General features: G+C 35.7%; 1 protein-coding gene across 1 annotated transcript; it reads right to left on the reverse strand.

Annotated features, from left to right (window-relative positions):
- Positions 1 to 6,312: 6,312 nt before the first annotated feature.
- LOC128225155 (uncharacterized) lies at positions 6,313 to 10,877 on the reverse strand. The gene is made up of 2 exons (XM_052935200.1): positions 10,749 to 10,877; positions 6,313 to 8,020 (listed from the first exon to the last, which is right to left on the reverse strand). Exon 2 carries the CDS (start codon positions 7,655 to 7,657, stop codon positions 6,941 to 6,943), a length of 717 nt encoding a protein of 238 aa, XP_052791160.1. The 5' UTR covers positions 7,658 to 8,020; positions 10,749 to 10,877; the 3' UTR covers positions 6,313 to 6,940.
- Positions 10,878 to 20,047: the final 9,170 nt, after the last annotated feature.

Here is a 20,047-nt window from a genome sequence, read left to right on the forward strand (position 1 = left end):
AGGAAATTAATGTAAGACACTGTTGTTTTATTTTCAGTGTTTCCTTTCATTGAAAAATATCATCAATAAGCAACATTTAATTGTTAAATGTATAGTCTGGAACATTTTTACATAAACACAATCATGTATATTTTGTCGCCAGACATTTCGTTTCAGGTAACTGTTGTACAAATACGATTTACTTTTTATCATAGGGTAATTTGCCGTAATGTTAATTGACGTTCGAAGCATAGTGATCCCACATAACTTTGATATTATTTATATGGGTTTTGCTTAATAAATACTTATATGTAAACTATATAAGTGAAACTGTGATAAATTCAAATATAATGTTTTTAAAGGTCAATTACAATATAGTAACCGTTCTAAACCTTCTAAATAATAACAACATTAAATGTTACCACTAGACCTCAACATTTACCTGTTTGTAATGTTGTTCTTTATTCCAACAGTAATCAATGAAAGGACCAACTTTTCAATATATTAAGATCAGCTCAGCGTGTGTGCAATGCTTTTATCTGTATAACATTTTCAAAATTTGTCTGTACAAAGTACACCCTTTTAAAGGATACAAAAATTATATGGGGACTACAGGTATCAAACATTCACATTTATGTAATTGGATTCGATATATTAAAAAAAAAACTCCTCATCAACATCATAAGAACATACCTGGTATCTACCATCTACTTCTTGACATGTCATTCGTCTATCTTTCCAACCACTCGTACTCTTCTTTATTTATTTATTCCAGGTTACACGTTTGTTCTCTGTTATTTACTCACATCCATACCTCATTACAATTTACAACAAGATTCATAATAATTTACACTATCCAATATTGTAACTACTAAACACATCAATACACGTAGCTTACACCAACCATTTTTTAACATTGTAAAAACAGTTTGTAAGACAGAAACGAGACACTTGTATAAACATTAAGCCCTCTTTCCAATTCTGTCAATATGTTTTACCAACATTATGCATTATCCATGTACTTAAGCTTGCATTTTCACTTGTACTAGTTTCATCATGCTTTATGTTTGTATTCTTTATATTGCATTGTTTATTTAATTAAATATCATTTAAACAAACCATTCACATTATTTCACATTGGATACATTTTGAATGCAAACATATATTTTACAAATCGTAAAATTTGCTCTACTCATCATTAAATGAAAATAAATCAAATACTGTATGGGTCATCCTTGAAAAAGATTTAATATAAACTATATGAAGAAAAACATTTTCAAACACTTTATATTTTGGCCTATACCACGAACTTTAATGAAGTTTCCTCCGATCGTTTGCGCTTAATACTACTAGATAGACGAGGCAGACTACATGAGAAATCATTGCCCAATTTCCTGACCAGGAGGGATAACATTGTGTTACATAATAAAACTTATTTCCCGCCACATCAGCTTTATATATGACGAATGCGTATCGTATCGTTTCAAGCGCTTAAAACATTTATTTCTTCGCAAGAACCTGTTATAAAGCATGACTTCCGTTCTCAGGTAACTATTATCGAGTGCTTAAATCATGCATGTCATCTGCAAGTAACTATTATCGAGTGCTGAAATTATTCATTTTATTCGCAGGCAACTGTGAGTTTCCTGTGCTTAAAACTTAAGGATTTTCAAGAAGCCTTTTTAACGAAATGAAACAACCTACATCTGTATAGTTTGTATATTTTAAAGGAGTTAATGTGTTTCGTATGTTTTGCGGTTGCACTAAACTAAGGCTAAGTCAAGCATAAAGTTACTGTTTGTAGGATTTATTAAAACCTACCACACAAAGGCGATACACGATTCTCCTTATTAATATACTAGATTTCGAGGCATAAGTTAACCTTACGTTATTGTCTGTCCGTCTATATTTCCAATCTCCTCCCTCCCCGCATAACGTTAGTAATTAATGTCTTGATATATTTTAATGTAATTAGGCAAACTTCATACGGATTGAAATGCCATTAAATTGCGTTTCAGGTATGAAATTTACTCTGTATTTAGTTACACTAACTAAATAAATCCCAGAGCTATCCATGTATTTTTTTTCGGATTGCAGATACTAGACTTAATTTGGGCAGCAACCAAACATACTAGTACAAACCATTCAACATGAATTTTTCCTTTCTCAATGTTAATTCGGCTAAACAAGATCCTAAAACCCGCGGAGAAGCATTCTGCGGTAAACGCGGCATTGAATACAACTTCTTAAAAATGGGTGTTTATACATCGATATACATATATATGCTTCTTTGTATAATTAAAAAGTCAATCTGCATGAAAAGCAATTGTAATCATGCATGCTATAGAGTAAAATATACCCAAGATGTAAACACTGCTAAAGATTCATGTGTCGTAACTGATGATATAAACTAGTAAATAAGATGCAATGCGTTGTAAACAACGATGTCAATTTTATGTTTAAGTGTTTGATAATTTTTGTTTTCTCTTGCTTTTATCATCTGGTGTCTAGCCCCTTTAAGATCTGTGAATTGCATACACCTGACATTATTATAAAATACTAAAATTCCCTTATACCATCTACATCTCGTCAGTCATGCTCATACATCATGTTTATCATGAACATCCATTGCTCAAACGATATCAAGCGAAAGCGTGTTTAGAACTAAACAGGTACCTGATTTATGAACAAGAATATACGACCAGACCTTTCTGCACTTTCAGTGCTTTGATTTTTTACCTCTCTTAAAAACAAATGTAATACTATTAAACGCCTTGAGTCTTAATTTTAGACTCAGACTCAGAAATCTTATTTCGATGAAGCTTCTGTTAAAGCTGCTCTCTCACAGATTGCCAGTTTTGAGTTTTATTTTATGTTTTGTCTCAGAATTGGCTGATTTGGGCACCAATCTCTTCAATTCAGACGTATAAGCAACTGACAATAGATAAGATCTCAATTATTTGTAAACCTGCCGAAAAACTCATTTTTCTTAAAGCGTTAGAAACACTTTTAGCCATAAAACATGTTTCGAACCTAAATATGAAAACAATGCGATTTGATCTTTTTCAGCAGTCTTATATCACTAGTTTCCAGACATTAACGCTAAATGGACTAATTCCTAGAAAATGCCCAAAACGGTCAGTCTGTGAGTTTGCAGCTTTAAGAGCAAATATATGTTATATTCACTATTGTGTTGATTCTTAATATCAGGCTCATACTCAGAAATCTTAATTCGATAAAGCTTGCATTAATTATAACAAAATAATTTTTAACATGTACAAGATCTTTCACACTCATTGCTTTATATTAGTCCACCTAAATGGCCGTCAACGAGTGTTTTGATGTGTTTTTTTTACTATGGCAGACTCGTTACAGGGATATATTAGAAATGTCAAAATAATAATAAAAAAGTATCCCTGATCGCTCATTATTGAAGCTATGCTTTATATGTAGCAATGTTATATAGACTAAGGATTTACATTTTTGATTATTTTGCAACTCTGACTCAAAACGTTAGTGGAAAAGGGCCTACACTTAACTATAGCATTTAAGACTTACTTGCAACATACTAATTAAAATACGTCGAACCATCGTTCCGGCAGCAATCTATGGTGAATCCATACACACAGACGAACGCACTCAGTGTCGCAGTATTGTACACCTACCCAACGTAGTACGCAGAACTCGTTATTGAGTTGTTGTTGTTTCCCAACACATTACTACATGAATTTTATACTATCCGAAATAGTGTGTTTCCACTTTATATAGTTGTGTTGTGTTTTTTTCCCTACAAAACTGCTTAAAGTACTTTCGATCGATTAAGTGTATACAACTAACAGGATTATAAGTTACACATTCTGCAATAGTATGTATAGTTTTAAATGATTTTATTTAACAATGATTGAGCACGATGCTACACAAATGTATATACTTGGACATGTTTTGAAAGTAGAAACCAAACTCATGTATATAGTCGAACAAGTAAGTGTCATTGATCAAAGATCAGCTACGTCAATGTGAATGAAAGCGACCCTGGAAGACACAGTCTACAGAGACAGAGTTTTATAGGCAGAACAAAAATATGTGTGTTCCTGGTTTCTCGATAAATTCTTATAGATAACGCCAGGCGCGTAGCCGCCTATAAGCGAGCACGCGACTGAATCCACATGACTCTGACAAAAAAATCAAATAAAAACCAGTCAAAATTGAAGTATGCGTACTTGACTACATGATCATAAAACTGTCCATTTTCCAGTTCAAAATAAAACATCACCAGAACGCCCAAAATGTACAAGAGTGCACAATGGTTTTCAAATTTTCCAAAGGGGCATGCCCCGGACCCCCCTAGCACAATTATAAATTCACTTGAATACAGGGCTAGCTACCCCACTGAACGCAACCCTAATATTTCTCAAGATTAGTTTACCCGTTTGGTAAAGCGTTACTCCAATATCGGTTTCTTAGTCTAAAGCAATCAATCTACAAACGGATTTATTAATACACAAACGCTGCATGATTGCTAAACACTAGTAACACGGATGATAAGACCTAATTTAAACATTTAATCCAAAAAAGAGCAACTTTAAACATTTATCCCAAAACCAACAGTACTTCACTGTCCCCAATTTGCAAAATACGGAAGGTTTCATGAAGGTAATAATAACCACGGACAATTCATCCTTGCATGAAAAGCTCGTGCTTAGACGAAGTCAAGTGAACTTTTTGAAGCTTTTTACCGTAATCTGTGTACGATGTTTTTCTCCTTCATATAGGACGCTAGAATTGTCCTCAAAAAGCATTGCATTAAACTGTCGAATTCCAACACGATGTATTAAAACATATTAAGATTATTATCCCCATCACTTAAATGATATCTGGATCTGAAATATAACGCCCTTATTGACGTAAAGCTCCAGTGTGTTGAACATTAAAACAAGGGGGCGAACTTCATAGGCTACTTGTGAGTAAAACGGTTTGCAGGTTGCGTCCCTTACCTTAAGAGAAAAGCTAGAAAAGTTTGAAGGAACTACCGTAACTATATCTGAACGTTCGTGGTTAGTTTGAACACATGAAAATTCTGATTCATTTGACGAAAACGTTTCATCCTTGTTCTAGTGTTCCCACTAAAACATTGGAGCTTTACAGTAAGAAGGTTTTCACATTTCTGAAAAGTGTTTCTTAAACCACCTAGCCGCGTTGCCAATACGATTGCACGGCGTTGTTAAATTTCCAAGGGCTCCGTGAGATCGCAAGGAAAATATATTTTTTCATGAAAATTGCGAGATCAGTTTTCACACGGTGACCTTAGCGCTTCTACGGAGCTCAGCGCCGATTGACGCGGTAGAAGCGCATTTGGTGCGCAATGATCGCCGTGGCAGCTCCGTACAGTAGTTGCGCAGTACGAAAAATAATACCACTTGTAGGCGCCATATACTTGCATATAAACGCAGAATAGATGCAGTGTCATCTCGGAAAACGCCGTATGAATGTCGTGCAAGTGCAACAGATAACCATTGCGTTCGCACTACCATCTCTGTGCGCGCCAGCGGCGATCCTGTGGCGTTGTAGCAGACCTAACTGCGCTGCCACGGCGACTTCACGGTGATCCAACACTGCGCTCTTATAAGAACGCCGAGCAACGGCGTTTGTTTTGGGAATTATCTAAGTGCACGCCGCTGCTCGGCGTTCAATGCGAACACAAGCCGTTCACTGGCGATAACATTGCGTTGCTGTGGCGTTGCTTGCGATCCCAATGCGCGCATGTCGGCGTTCTGGATGTTTCTTGGACGCCATTGGAACGTAACCGTAATGTGACAGGGGTCCAAGTGTTAAATTTACAGATTGACAGTTTTGACATTTAAAATAAAGTCACATGATCTTGGTATTAATGCCTTCAATTCAGTCATGTAAGATAACTCACGATAGAGCAGATCTCATTTGTTTGGAAAACTGTTGAAGATTTCCTTTTTCTTTAAAGCGCTAGTAACGATTTAAGCAACAAACCTAAATTTTTGAACGTTTATATAAAGAACTGCAATCTAATATTTTTTAGCAGTCTTGTATCATTGGTTTCCACACATCAACACCCCCCACCCCACCCCCAAGAAATGCTCCATACTAACACAAAAAATGTCAAAACGGTCAATCTGTCAGATTGCAGCTTTAAAACACTTATTAAGGGTTACACAAAAAATGAATAAATTAAGTCATCACGGTCTTTATATTAGTCAGCTTTTTGTTTGTTATTCGACGCTTACCACTCAATTATTCTTAGCATGAATTGCGTGTGTTTGTCAAATTCCGTCAAGTTATTGTAAAACATAAAACATAATACTATTTTCATCACTTTAATAGCATCTGCATCAGAAAGATAACGAACATATTGACATAGAAAGAAGTGTTTTGAATATACAATTGAGTGACACAAACATAAAATACCTTTAACTTATCAAGGGGGCTAACTGTGTTGGTTATATAATTATTATGCAAATAATATTTTGCTGGTTGCGCCCCTTACCTTAAGAAAAAATAGCATTTCGGAACGTGTCGTGTACAAGCAGAAAGAGGAAGGGAATTAACGTAACTATATATAATCGTTCCTGGTTAGTTTGACCACATGAAGTTCCTGGTTGACGAAAACGAGAGATAGCCGCACCTGGTTATTGTGCAAATAATAAATATCTTGAAAGTTTCTTACATATTCGAAAAGTAGTTTAAGTGTTCAAATGAAAATTGAACATTTACAGTCACATCCATGTATTCAAACAAAACACCCTTATACACCAAAACAGTCATCTTTACGTCACATGACCAACAAACAGTTTGGACAACATTAATCAAGTTATTGTATATAAACATTTCATATATTTTTGCAAATTTAAATGCAATAAATATGTTCAAGCCTGATTTATCATTAAGTCCATGTGTCCGTGTCCGTTTCGTTTAATATTGCAATGCTTGTTTAATTCCGCCAAAGAAAAAAACCTTTCGGGCGACTACTTTCCTGAAATATCACAGTTACATCATCACACGTCACTTCCATTGCGTATACGTCATCATGTGGAACTTCAATGACGTCATTGCTATTTGTGTCTGATTTCGTTTTGATGGTTTGCTGTTCAGATTGCACGTTTTCCTTGCCAATTTTTCCTTTTTCATTTTCAGTTTCTTTAATAGTTTCATTCTGCTGTTCTGGTTTATTAATCATGTCTGTTTTAAACTCATTTCCATTTGTGTCCGTTATCGTTTCCTCATGGTCGTAATTTTCGCAATCAAAAATAGCATTGTGGTCCGTGAATCGTAGTTCAGAGTCGTACGGCAACTGTGTTCCCATGCCATGTTTGTCAAACTGACTAAGACACGTTTCGTTTGCTGTTTTGTTTATCAGTCCATACGATGTCCAGTCAAAGGCATGTGTCAGGTTTTCAGATCTGGGCAAGGTGAATTTTATTGGCTCCTCTTCTTCATCTGACGCTTCAGAAATGTCACTGTATGTTCGTTTTAATGGCGGTCGGGAATCGGATAGCGTTGGGGATTCTGGTTCCGTTTTAATGACAGGCTTGGTCTCAATTTGCACTGGGGATGCGGCTTTCACACTTTCATTGTCTGAACTGCTCCAGTCATATCCCCATGTACACGTTTCCAAGTCACCAGACCGGAACATATATTTCGCGCGCATTTTCGGATGACAACTTTTCCCGCCATTTTTATGAAGCGCACTAATTCCATTTCCAGCCTCTTTGTGGAGAGATTCTAATGGGCTCAGATTATTATTATTCTTTGTATCAGCAGGCTCCAAATTGTGTGTGTTTTGTTCATCAACTCGCGCGATCTCATTATCGAACAAAAGGTCACGTGGCGTGTCGTCTGCTGTGGATTCCTTCCGCCAAACGTTTCCATATTTTGACAATGAAATTGGAGCCACTTTAGTGACATTCTCGCTCAGAAAATCTCGTGGGCGATGCCTTGGAACGATTTCGTCATCGGATTCGGATTCCCGCTCGTCGATAAAGGGATTTGTCACCGACCGAGACTCGGTTATCTGAAAAGTAGGAAAGAAATTTGTCATACAAAAACTGTTTTAACTTAAAAGTACAATATGGCAATAATAAAGATAGCAAAATAAACTGCTCTTGACGGAAAATTGTCATACAAATACTGTTTAAACTAAAAGTACACTTAGGCATTAATAAATTTAGCAATGTAGAGAGCTCTGCAAACAAGATATAATAATTATTCTTATTTTGTTCTTAGCGACGACAGAAAACCGTTTATAAAAGGATGAAGATATATGTTAATATTTCTTATTTAGTTCTTAGCGACGAAAAAAAATCGTTTATAAAATCATGAAAATATATGTTAATAATTATTTTTGTGTTCTAAGCGACGAAAGAAAACCGTTTATAAAAAAATGAAAATATATGTTTATAATTCTTATTGTGTTCTTAGCGACGTAAGAAAACCATTTCTAAAAAGATGTTCATTCTTGTATATCACACTTGACACTTCAATGTTCAAGGACATACATGTATATATATATGCATCATTTAATAACTCGGTAAAACTGACACTGGAGACTTTGATCGATATTGAAACTTAAAATGGTCGACTTTCCTTGTTTCATAGTAAAAGTGTTTGTATGACATTAAGAAGGAAGTTATCTTACGATTTATGTAAATATGATCTTACTAGGGAAACATTAAAGATACGATATCTTTTAACAAAAAAATACAAAATATAAATTGAACAAGAATATAGTTTACAAAACCACTTAAATAATAATTATCTGTTTACGATGTTTTATAGGCGACATAAAAACGCTTGCATATATACATTGTATACAAATTCAAATTCGCGTTGGATAAAGTTTTCATCTGTTTTTGAACTCAAGACTTGAATTTGAATGTAAGGAGTCATATAAAAAGTAATTTAAAAGCCAACATGAGCTCAAAGTCCCTAATAGTATATCAAGATCATTGTAAAAGTTAACAACATTGGGCCGATTGTGAAGAACTTTGGGCCGATTGTTAAGAACTTTGTTAAAGTAAACAACATTGGGCCGATTGTGAAGAACTTTGTTAAAGTTAACAATATTGGGCCGATTGTGAAGAACTTTGGGCCGATTGTGAAGAACTTTGTTAAAGTAAACAACATTGGGCCGATTGTGAAGAACTTTGTTAAAGTAAACAACATTGGGCCGATTGTGAAGAACTTTGTTAAAGTAAACAACTTTGGGCCGATTGTGAAGAACTTTGTTAAAGTAAACATCATTGGGCCGATTGTGAAGAACTTTGTTAAAGTAAACAACATTGGGCCGATTGTGAAGAACTTTGTTAAAGTAAACATCATTGGGCCGATTGTGAAGAACTTTGTTCAAGTTAACAACGTAGTTAACAGTAGCGTTGTTAACTTTAAAAGCTGAACTAGTTAATGAATAACTCATTTTTTTGTATAAAACAAGTACAGAATCAACTGGTTTCTCAAATCGTTTTAGAAACACTGCTCACCACAAGTGTTTCCATTAAACACACAAAGCAGGAAAGCTTTATAAGTTAATAACAATGACGTTAACAACATTGGTAACTTTAACAAGGTTCTGAACAATCAGGCCAATGTTGATAACATATCGTTAACAGTTGATTGTGAACCTTAGTATGATGTGTTGACTTATTGAAAAACGTGCACAGAAGAATCAGTTGTCAACATATGTTAAAATTATATTATCACAGTCGGTCCAAAAATGGATTTAAAAGTTAACAGCAATGGCGTCAATGTCGTTGTTAACGTTAACAACATTTCGAAAAATTGACCGAATGGGCTGATTGTTAAAAAACTTTGTTAAAGTTAAACAACAATATTAAAGACTTTGGGCCGATTGTTTAAAACGTTGTTATAGTTAACAACGTCGTTAACGTCCTCATTGTTAAATTTAAAAAATTACTGCTCTGGAACTATAATGGGAACAGTTGAGACCAGCAGTTTTTCTAACATGATTTGAAACAGCTTTTTCAGCTGTACTTGATTAATGTTAACACATGATTTCGTTAATCACGTTGTTAACTTCAACAAAGTTCTTAACAATCGGCCCACTGTTATCTTATTTTAAATGTGAAATATAGTTCAATAAAACAAGTACAGCTATACAATAAAACAAGTACAGCTTAAACAATCTCCCAAATTTTGCTTATCAGAGCACCAGTGTTTCCGTGAAATTTCCAGAGCAGTACAGATTTGAAAGTTACAACGATGACGTTAACAACGTTGTTATCTTTAACAACCTTCTGAGCAATCGACTCAATATTTTGTAAAGGTGAACATTCCTCCATGCTTTGTCTATGATCATAATGACGTGTTTCTGAATTGACCTGTTTCTGATTCATTTCAAAGACATTTTTTAAGTGAACTACAATATTATATCGATGGCCTCACTTTCAAATGTCGAAGCTACAAAATCCCATGTTTTCAATAGCAACGTTTTAAGTATTTGATCTTGGTAACTTGATCACACATTTTTTTTTTACAAAATGCCGAAGTTACAATTTCCGTAATTACGATTTTTAAAGGTTCGGGATTTTAAGCTTCTCTTTAAGATGTCCAATCAGTGCTCGTCATTTTGATCACATGATACGACACTATTTTCCCACTGGACTATCATTTACTCGGCATTTTGCAGTTAGACGCGGCTCTTCATGATTTTAGTGAAGTAATAATTCCGAAACAGAAAAAATGCAGCTTCTGCATTTCAAGTGAACTACAATATCAAATCTCACCTCGCTCTTCCTTCTCTTTTTACGACGAGCACACGCCCTTATTCGACGAGGATCGTAACCCCTGAAACGACAAAAATACAATCTTTATATTTAAAAACCCGCATCAGTCTAAGCAATTAGAATACAGCAAGATGATACAAAGGACTATAACATCATAGAACAGACGACTTCAAGACAATAACACCATGGTCCAGACGACCTCAAGCCTACGCCATCATAGTCCAGACGACCTCAAGCCTACGCCATCATAGTCCAGACGACCTCAAGACTATAACATTATAGTCCAGACTACCTCAAGACTATAACATCATAGTCCAGACGACCTCAAGCCTATAACATTATAGTCCAGACGACCTCAAGACTATAACATTATAGTCCAGACGACCTCAAGACTAACATTATAGTCCAGACTACCTCAAGACTATAACATCATAGTCCAGACGACCTCAAGACTATAACATTATAGTCCAGACTACCTCAAGACTATAACATCATAGTCCAGACGACCTCAAGCCTATAACATTATAGTCCAGACGACCTCAAGACTATAACATTATAGTCCAGACGACCTCAAGACTATAACATCATAGTCCAGACGACCTTAAGACTATAACATTATAGTCTAGACGACCTCAAGACTATAGCATTATAGTCCAGACGACCTCAAGACTATAACATCATAGTCCAGACGACATCAAGACTATAACATCATAGTCCAGACGACCTCAAGCCTACGCCATCATAGTCCAGACGACATCAAGACTATAACATCATAGTCCAGACGACCTCAAACCTACGCCATCATAGTCCAGACGACCTCAAGCCTACGCCATCATAGTCCAGACGACCTCAAGACTATAACATCATAGTCCAGACGACCTCAAGACTATAACATCATAGTCCAGACGACCTCAAGACTATAACATCATAGTCCAGACGACCTCCAGCCTACGCCATCATAGTCCAGACGACCTCAAGCCTACGCCATCATAGTCCAGACGACTTCAAGACTTTAACATCATAGTCCAGACGACCTCAAGACTATAACATCATAGTCCAGACGACCTCAAGACTATAACACCATAGTCGAGACGACCTCAAGACTATAACATCATAGTCCAGACGGCCTCAAGACTATAACATCATAGTCCAGACGACCTCAAGCCTATAACATCATAGTCCAGACGACCTCAAGCCTATAACATCATAGTCCAGACGACCTCAAGCCTATAACATCATAGTCCAGACGGCCTCAAGCCTATAACATCATAGTCCAGACGGCCTCAAGACTATAACATCATAGTCCAGACGGCCTCAAGACTATAACATCATAGTCCAGACGGCCTCAAGACTATAACATCATAGTCCAGACGGCCTCAAGACTATAACATCATAGTTCAGACGACCTCAAGACTATAACATCATAGTCCAGGCGGCCTCAAGCCTACGCCATCATAGTCCAGACGACCTCAAGCCTATAACATCATAGTCCAGACGACCTCAAGACTATAACATCATAGTCCAGACGATCTCAAGCCTACGACATCATAGTCCAGACGATCTCAAGCCTACGCCATCATAGTCCAGACGACCTCAAGACTACGAGATCATAGTCAAGACGACCCCAAGACTACGACATCATAGTCCAGACGACCCCAAGACTACGACATCATAGTCCAGACGACCTCAAGACTACGACATCATAGTCCAGACGACCTCAAGACTACGACATCATAGTCCAGACGACCCCAAGACTACGACATTATAGTCCAGACGACCTCAAGCCTACGCCATCATAGTCCGGACGACCTCAAGCCTACGCCATCATAGTCAAGACGACCTCAAGACTACGACATCATAGTCCAGACGACCCCAAGCCTACGCCATCATAGTCCAGACGACCTCAAGCCTACGCCATCATAGTCCGGACGACCTCAAGACTACGCCATCATAGTCAAGACGACCTCAAGACTACGCCATCATAGTCCAGACGACCCTAAGCCTACGGCATCATAGTCCAGACGACCCCAAGACTACGACATCATAGTCCAGACGACCTCAAGACTACGACATCATAGTCCAGACGACCTCAAGACTACGACATCATAGTCCAGACGACCCCAAGACTACGACATTATAGTCCAGACGACCTCAAGCCTACGCCATCATAGTCCGGACGACCTCAAGACTACGCCATCATAGTCAAGACGACCTCAAGACTACGACATCATAGTCCAGACGACCCCAAGCCTACGCCATCATAGTCCAGACGACCTCAAGCCTACGCCATCATAGTCCGGACGACCTCAAGACTACGCCATCATAGTCAAGACGACCTCAAGACTACGCCATCATAGTCCAGACGACCCTAAGCCTACGGCATCATAGTCCAGACGACCTCAAGACTACGACATCATAGTCCAGACGACCTCAAGCCTACGCCATCATAGTCCAGACGACATCAAGCCTACGCCATCATAGTCCAGACGGCCTAAAGACTACGCCATCATAGTCCAGACGACCTCAAGACTATAACATCATAGTCCAGACGACCTCAAGACTATAACATCATAGTCCAGACGACCTCAAGCCTACGCCATCATAGTCCAGGCGACCTGAAGCCTACGCCATCATAGTACAGACGATCTCAAGACTACGACATCATAGTCAATACGACCTCAAGACTATAACATCATAGTCCAGACGACCTATATTCTAACTATTACGTAATCACCAAAGATGGTATACAGTGTTATGCAAACCCGATGCTCAACAACGTGTTTTGCTTAACACAAACTTGCATCTGTTATATTTTTTAAACTTGTATTGCATTTTTTAAACACACATGCCACAAAATATAGAATAACGATGCAAATAAATCATAATTATTCTTGCTTGAATAAAGACGCAAACATATGATTTATAAATCTCATATGAAATTGAGTGCAAATGAAATTAAGTGCAAAATGTCTATCACGTTTGTTTATATTGATTGGTTAATTTATTGCGCAATATGCCACCGGCTGTGAACTAAGCAACGCTTTATCAACATAACCTTGACATTTAAGTTTGTCTAAGAATTTTCTACGTTGCAAGAATTGTTTACGTGATTATTCTCAATACTTCAGGTGTTTTGTGTAAAAAAGATTATGGTAAAAAATATCCATACAAATTGGACTTCTAATTTACTGATAATTTGTCTTATCGTACACTTCCAACAGAAAAATAAATGCTTACTTTTTTAATATTTAATCATATCTGACTTTTTTGATATCAATTTGCCGATATTTCAAAAGAAATTTGAAACGTCTATTGACGTTATATAACAACTTGCAACTAATTATCATAGTAGGAAAATGTGTTGATATATAATATATGTTTGCTTATATGCAAGTCGTTAACAGTACTAAACACGATGTTTACGGAAACAGCTGACCACACGATGATTACGGGAACAGTTGACCACACGATGTTTACGGAAACAGATGACCACACGATGTTTACGGAAACAGCTGACCTGTTGACCACACGATGTATACGGAAACAGTTGACCTGTTGACCACATGATGTTTACGGAAACAGTTGACCTGTTGACCACACAATGTTTACGGAAACAATTGACCTGTTGACCACTCGATGTTTACGGAAACAGCAGACCTGTTGACCACACGATGTATACGGAAACAGTTGACCTGTTGACCACATGATGTTTACGGAAACAGTTGACCTGTTGACCACACAATGTTTACGGAAACAATTGACCTGTTGACCACTCGATGTTTACGGAAACAGTTGACCTGTTGACCACACGATGTTTACGGAAACAGTTGACCTGTTGACCACACGATGTTTACGGAAACAATTGACCTGTTGACCACACGATGTTTACGGAAACAGTTGACCACACGATGTTTACGAAAACAATTGACCAATGGTCAAACATTACGCCATTCCTTGACACAAACATTCATATTGAAATGAAATGCAAACTTTTGACCCTAACAGCTATATACAATTAAGACCACTCCTCAAGATCGAATAACCGAGTTGATGAAATCGTAATTAATATTTCCCGCAGTATCTTCTATTGTCAGAAAATATACCAAGGTCTCATCAGCAATGTATGAAAAGATCTCCCAACTGATATACCTATCTCATTAAATATTTTTTAAAGGAGACATTGACCGGTTAGATGAAACAGATAGTTCCGACCTTTTTACTTCTGTTTACTGGAATTCATTTTCAGACGAAATAAAATCTGCGAGAAAAACTTATATAAACAGGTAGGGTTCAAAGCCAAAATGATCTAAGTGACATCATATACAAAGGAGGATAGAGCATTTTCGCCCTCAGCCCTTGAATTACTCGACCCTGGTGAAAACACAGTATCATAAAACAACATCGCGTGTTCACATGCAACTTTCCATGTGACCTTCAAACACAATTATAAACTCAAGTAAACGAGAAAAAATATTCCAACGATCAGCAATGATTGTCAAATCACGATATATTGTCGAAGACAAAAATCCAAATCACTTTCACCTAAAATATATTATTTTTTTAGGAATCGTGTGCATTAAGGCTAGACTCTCAAATATTTACCGTTTTTAGAATGTTCTGTCTTTGAATGAGCATTTTTTGAGTGAATATCTGCAAACCAGTGATTAAAGACTGCTGACAAAAGATCAGATCGCCGATTTACATATTTCCGTTCGAAAATTAATGTTTTTATGGCTAAAAGCGTTACTAATGGTATAAGAAAAATGCATAATCCGCGATCTTATTTTTGTCAGCAGTCTCATATGACTAGTTTACATGAATTTCTGCATAAATTGGCTCTATCCAAGACAAAATAAAATAAAAAAAGGTGTCAAAACGTTCTATCTGTGAGAGTGCAGCTTTAATATTAAGAGCGCTTATTTTCAGCTGGTCGGATTTATTATTTAATTTCCCATTTCAAGTTAAGGTTACTTTACATGACTATTTGTGTACCAAGTTTCATTTAACTATGGTAAATGTCTTTTTATAGTTATGATTAAGGTCAAGGTCGTCGGCGACGACACCAAGATAATCAGAAAATCTCAACCTTTTCTTCTTCTTCGTAAAACATAACAGCTAACAAACACGATATCTGCATACATGTATCACTGAAACAGGACTTTGCGGTTTCTCCTTTGATTTGAAGATGTTCAGGATAATATGGTTCGCTTCGTGCGTTTAAGCAAAAAGTTCACAGCAAAAATGAAGTATTACAACAATTACACAAATACGATACTTTTTTAACTTCGATGCAAGAAATAGGATTTAAAATTCAGGAATAATACCAAAGCAAAAAACAACAACATCTGAATCCTAAAATCAAACAATTACAAGATATTTGATAATAAGTGTATGAACTAAGGCAAAACATCAAGATAATATTTCCAGGATTAAAGAAATGAGTTACGTGGAGAGAAGTAAAGAAAAACCTTTGAACTTTTATCGGACAGGAAACAACATATTGACCCTAACCTTGACTCCATTAGCCAAAGCAATCGGTTATTCAAGAGAACAAAAAATACCCAAGAAAAACATAAACATGTTTACTCGAACTTGCCAAACTCAGAAAGCAGACGAGAATTATCGGGCAATGATTCTGCCGTAAATTGTCTATAAATATTTCTTTGCATGCCTAAGAACCAATATTTTTTCAGTCCGGATTATCATCAATTGATCTAGCGGCAAATCCTGCAGACAAGTTCAACAATAGTGTTATGGAATTATCTGTAGATATCTGTTCGCAATGAAATTATTCAAATATTTATTGTAGACGATTTTTTTCTTTTATAAACTTGTATTTGTTTTAAAACTGTTACACATATTCCACCATCATATACTATGTTTAATTGTTAACGATTTCCGACATTCAAAGTACCGCCTGAAGTTAATAACTTCGTATAGATTCTGACTCCGAATATATAGATAAATTGAATATGCAAAGTCGACTGCATGCTCGATCCTTAAATTGAACTTATCAATCAATATACACACTCAACATTGTGTAGTTTGCCATTATAAACAAAAATGTGATCTGCATGTAAATCAGATCTTTTTGAGAACACTGGAAGTTCATAGAGGTTTAAGCATTAAGGACAATTTAATGAGGAATGCTTTCAAATTATTGTTAAATGTTTTAAGGATAGCCAACTACATATTACAAATTGTTTTACTTCAGACAGTTTAAAGTGACACTCTTATTTATTAATACATACACATGTATAACAAACATAAGTTTTGAGTGATAAACCCTTAACTACTTACTAAATAATGCATTGATGGAAAATATTAATTACTGATAATGAGATTGTGATCGTGTATTTAAAACTGAAAACGCAAAAATATTAAATGATTGGTGAGTGCTAAAAGATTTACTGTGATCTACTATCGTTTCATAAGGTAGAAATACCGTGTTTTCTGCACCTTTCTTTCAAATTAAACTCGGTACATTCCTTACGTACCATTGTTTTTGACATTTATGCACCCTTTTTTTGATTTATTAAAACAATTGTATTAATTTTGTTAAATCTTATTTGTGAGTAAGAGTGCATCTTTAAATGACACCTAAATTCCACCATATTTACTGGAGATATTACAAAAATATTAACCATACGTCTGTCTGTGGTGTAATATTTGTTGGATAATTGTAGAGATCCAATGCGCAATAAAATAATGCGTATGTAGCATGAGCAACAGTTGTTAGGGTTATTCTGCTGTGTTAGATCGTGCAATCCAAATACTAACTGTTTAATGCTTTAACTTCATGAGAAGTGTTTTACTTGGCCCGCCTTGATAAATCCGTGATGACATGTATTCGCGAAGCCATCTTTGTTTTTAACAACGGTTTAAATGTGAGTCCGCGAACATATCAAAATCAAATTCCTGCGATAAAGCTCCTTTATTTATGTCGGTCGAATAAGGCGCATGACTGGACAAAGAGCAATAGTTATGCGCCCTGGTACACATGAGTGGCACTGGTAATATCTATGCAAAGCTTCGTGTTATCTTTTTGAACATTTATTCAATTATGATTAGGGTATAAATTTTTTTGCTTGACATTTCTCCAATGATCAAAAGGCATAACTCGGCAGCTATGAAGAGTAATGGATCTTCATTCGTACAGTAATCTGTAGGATGGTAGCTATATCTTGGCATGATAAAATAAGCAAATTAGAAGTTAAAACACTAGAAAAGTGATTCGATAAAATCCAGCAAGTTTCAATTGGTAGGAGGAAAAATACGTATGTAGCTAATTCAATGTCAGTGTTTTCCATACCAGAAGAATAAGTTCCAACATGACGCTTAAAGACAACACCTCTTATCTCATGCATCCAGATGGAGCTGCGCAATCTTTGATATTATTAGACTAAAACTATTCTCATGAAATATTCAGACAACCTAAAACTAGAACGACACTTTATCACGATGAACGTTGATGCAATCTCAGTGTTAGATACATCAAAAGTCAGTCACAACAATACCCTTAAATGAGTTCTCTCTTACAGCATACTACACACTAGATATTCGGATGTGTATTGTTGAAACTTAAGTAAAACAAAAATATTTTCATGAAGTAATTAGCTAACCAAAGCTAGGCCGACATTTTATTCATTAAGCAAAGTTAAAATCACAATATTTGATATTTACATTACAATCTGTTACAAAGGAGGTGCTTTGCATCACTTGTTGTTTTTATCGTAACTTATATTTAAAATAAAATGACGGCATTGATGACTTTGAACAGTGTTGCAAATATGCGAGGTATAAATCGACTTTTAATGATTTAGGGTTTTTCGTGGTCATTCAATAAGACATTAACATACCCATTTATCAAAATTGTAAAAGGTCGCCATGCTTCTTATCAATGTTAGAAAACTCGTTAAATAATTTCCATATGGAATTACCACTCATCGAGTATCTTTTATATTGCTAATGTGTTATAGCATAGCGTCTTGTAATAGTTCCCATTTGGAGTTTTCCAAATGCTATCGTTTCAAGTTTACAATTCAAAGCAATACAACTTTATAATAATAACAGCGATGCTTCATTCAGATATGTCTTCAATTGGTCAAGTAGTTTGCAATACGTTTTTTTACTACAGTTGAGTTACCATACGTATACTTTGGAATGCTAGTCTTACACTAATAATAGTGTTTATAGACAGGGATTTTTATATGAAAACATGACAAACATACACATGTACAAGATTGGATCTGTATATCACAATGGAAATACTCGCCATGTAGACATATTTTGAATGCGTGTGTATGGACGTGTGTCTACGTGTTTGATTTACATAACAAATGTTTATATATTATTGTTTATATAGTATATTATTATATATTTATTGGTATTTTTAGAATTAAGATGAATTAACATTAAAAGCAAAATCAACTAAATTCGATATGATTTCATTCCTGTACATGCTTTACTGCTGCTTATTGATGATAGAAAAAACATTACAAAGAATGTTTATAGCATTTGCCATACGCATAACACAAATTTTAAGGGAGAAGTCCCAAACAAAGATTGATTATTACTAGAAAAAATGTGATATGCATGGCAAGATGACAAATTTAAGAGCCATGAGAATCAGACACTAATTAAGATTAATGACTTCAACTAGTAAATAACCCAAAGCTATTTCCAGACAATTTAATATTGCACCATATTTCATGAAATGCGAAATGTCACGGTACACCGTTTTGATGTCTGATAAAACATCGAACGCAATTATATCACAAGAGAAAAAATGGTTTACATGTAAGAATGTTTGATATGAAGTAGCGATATTACATATTTATTACAAATGAATTATATTACCGTAGGATTGAAAAATAGAATATAAGAGATTATAGTCATCTGGACGTATTGGGCACCTTGATTGGTGCGCCAGTAAATCAGTCAATAGTAATCATCATAATCCACTGAAGAGGCCAATCTTCTCAATCTGAAACTATCTTAAACACTCTTTTCTATTGTCATAGGGCTAATCCTTGGATAATTCAATACACAATGAAATTTAGATTATATTGCCAAATTAAAGGCGATATTTAATTTAGATATTTCTTCAATCGGTGAAGAAACAAAAGCATAATACATAAAGAAGATACTTATCTCTATCATTAATACTAGTCGACTTTATAGTAGAATCAGTCAGATTGAATACGATCAGGAATAAATCATTCAGTTATGTTGGGGAATCCGTCTTGGAGTTGTTAATCGAGTGTCAACCGATCAGTATATTACATTCACTCTATCAA

The sequence above is a fragment of the Mya arenaria genome, chromosome 2, assembly GCF_026914265.1.
Source record: "Mya arenaria isolate MELC-2E11 chromosome 2, ASM2691426v1".
Lineage (NCBI taxonomy): Eukaryota > Metazoa > Mollusca > Bivalvia > Myida > Myidae > Mya > Mya arenaria.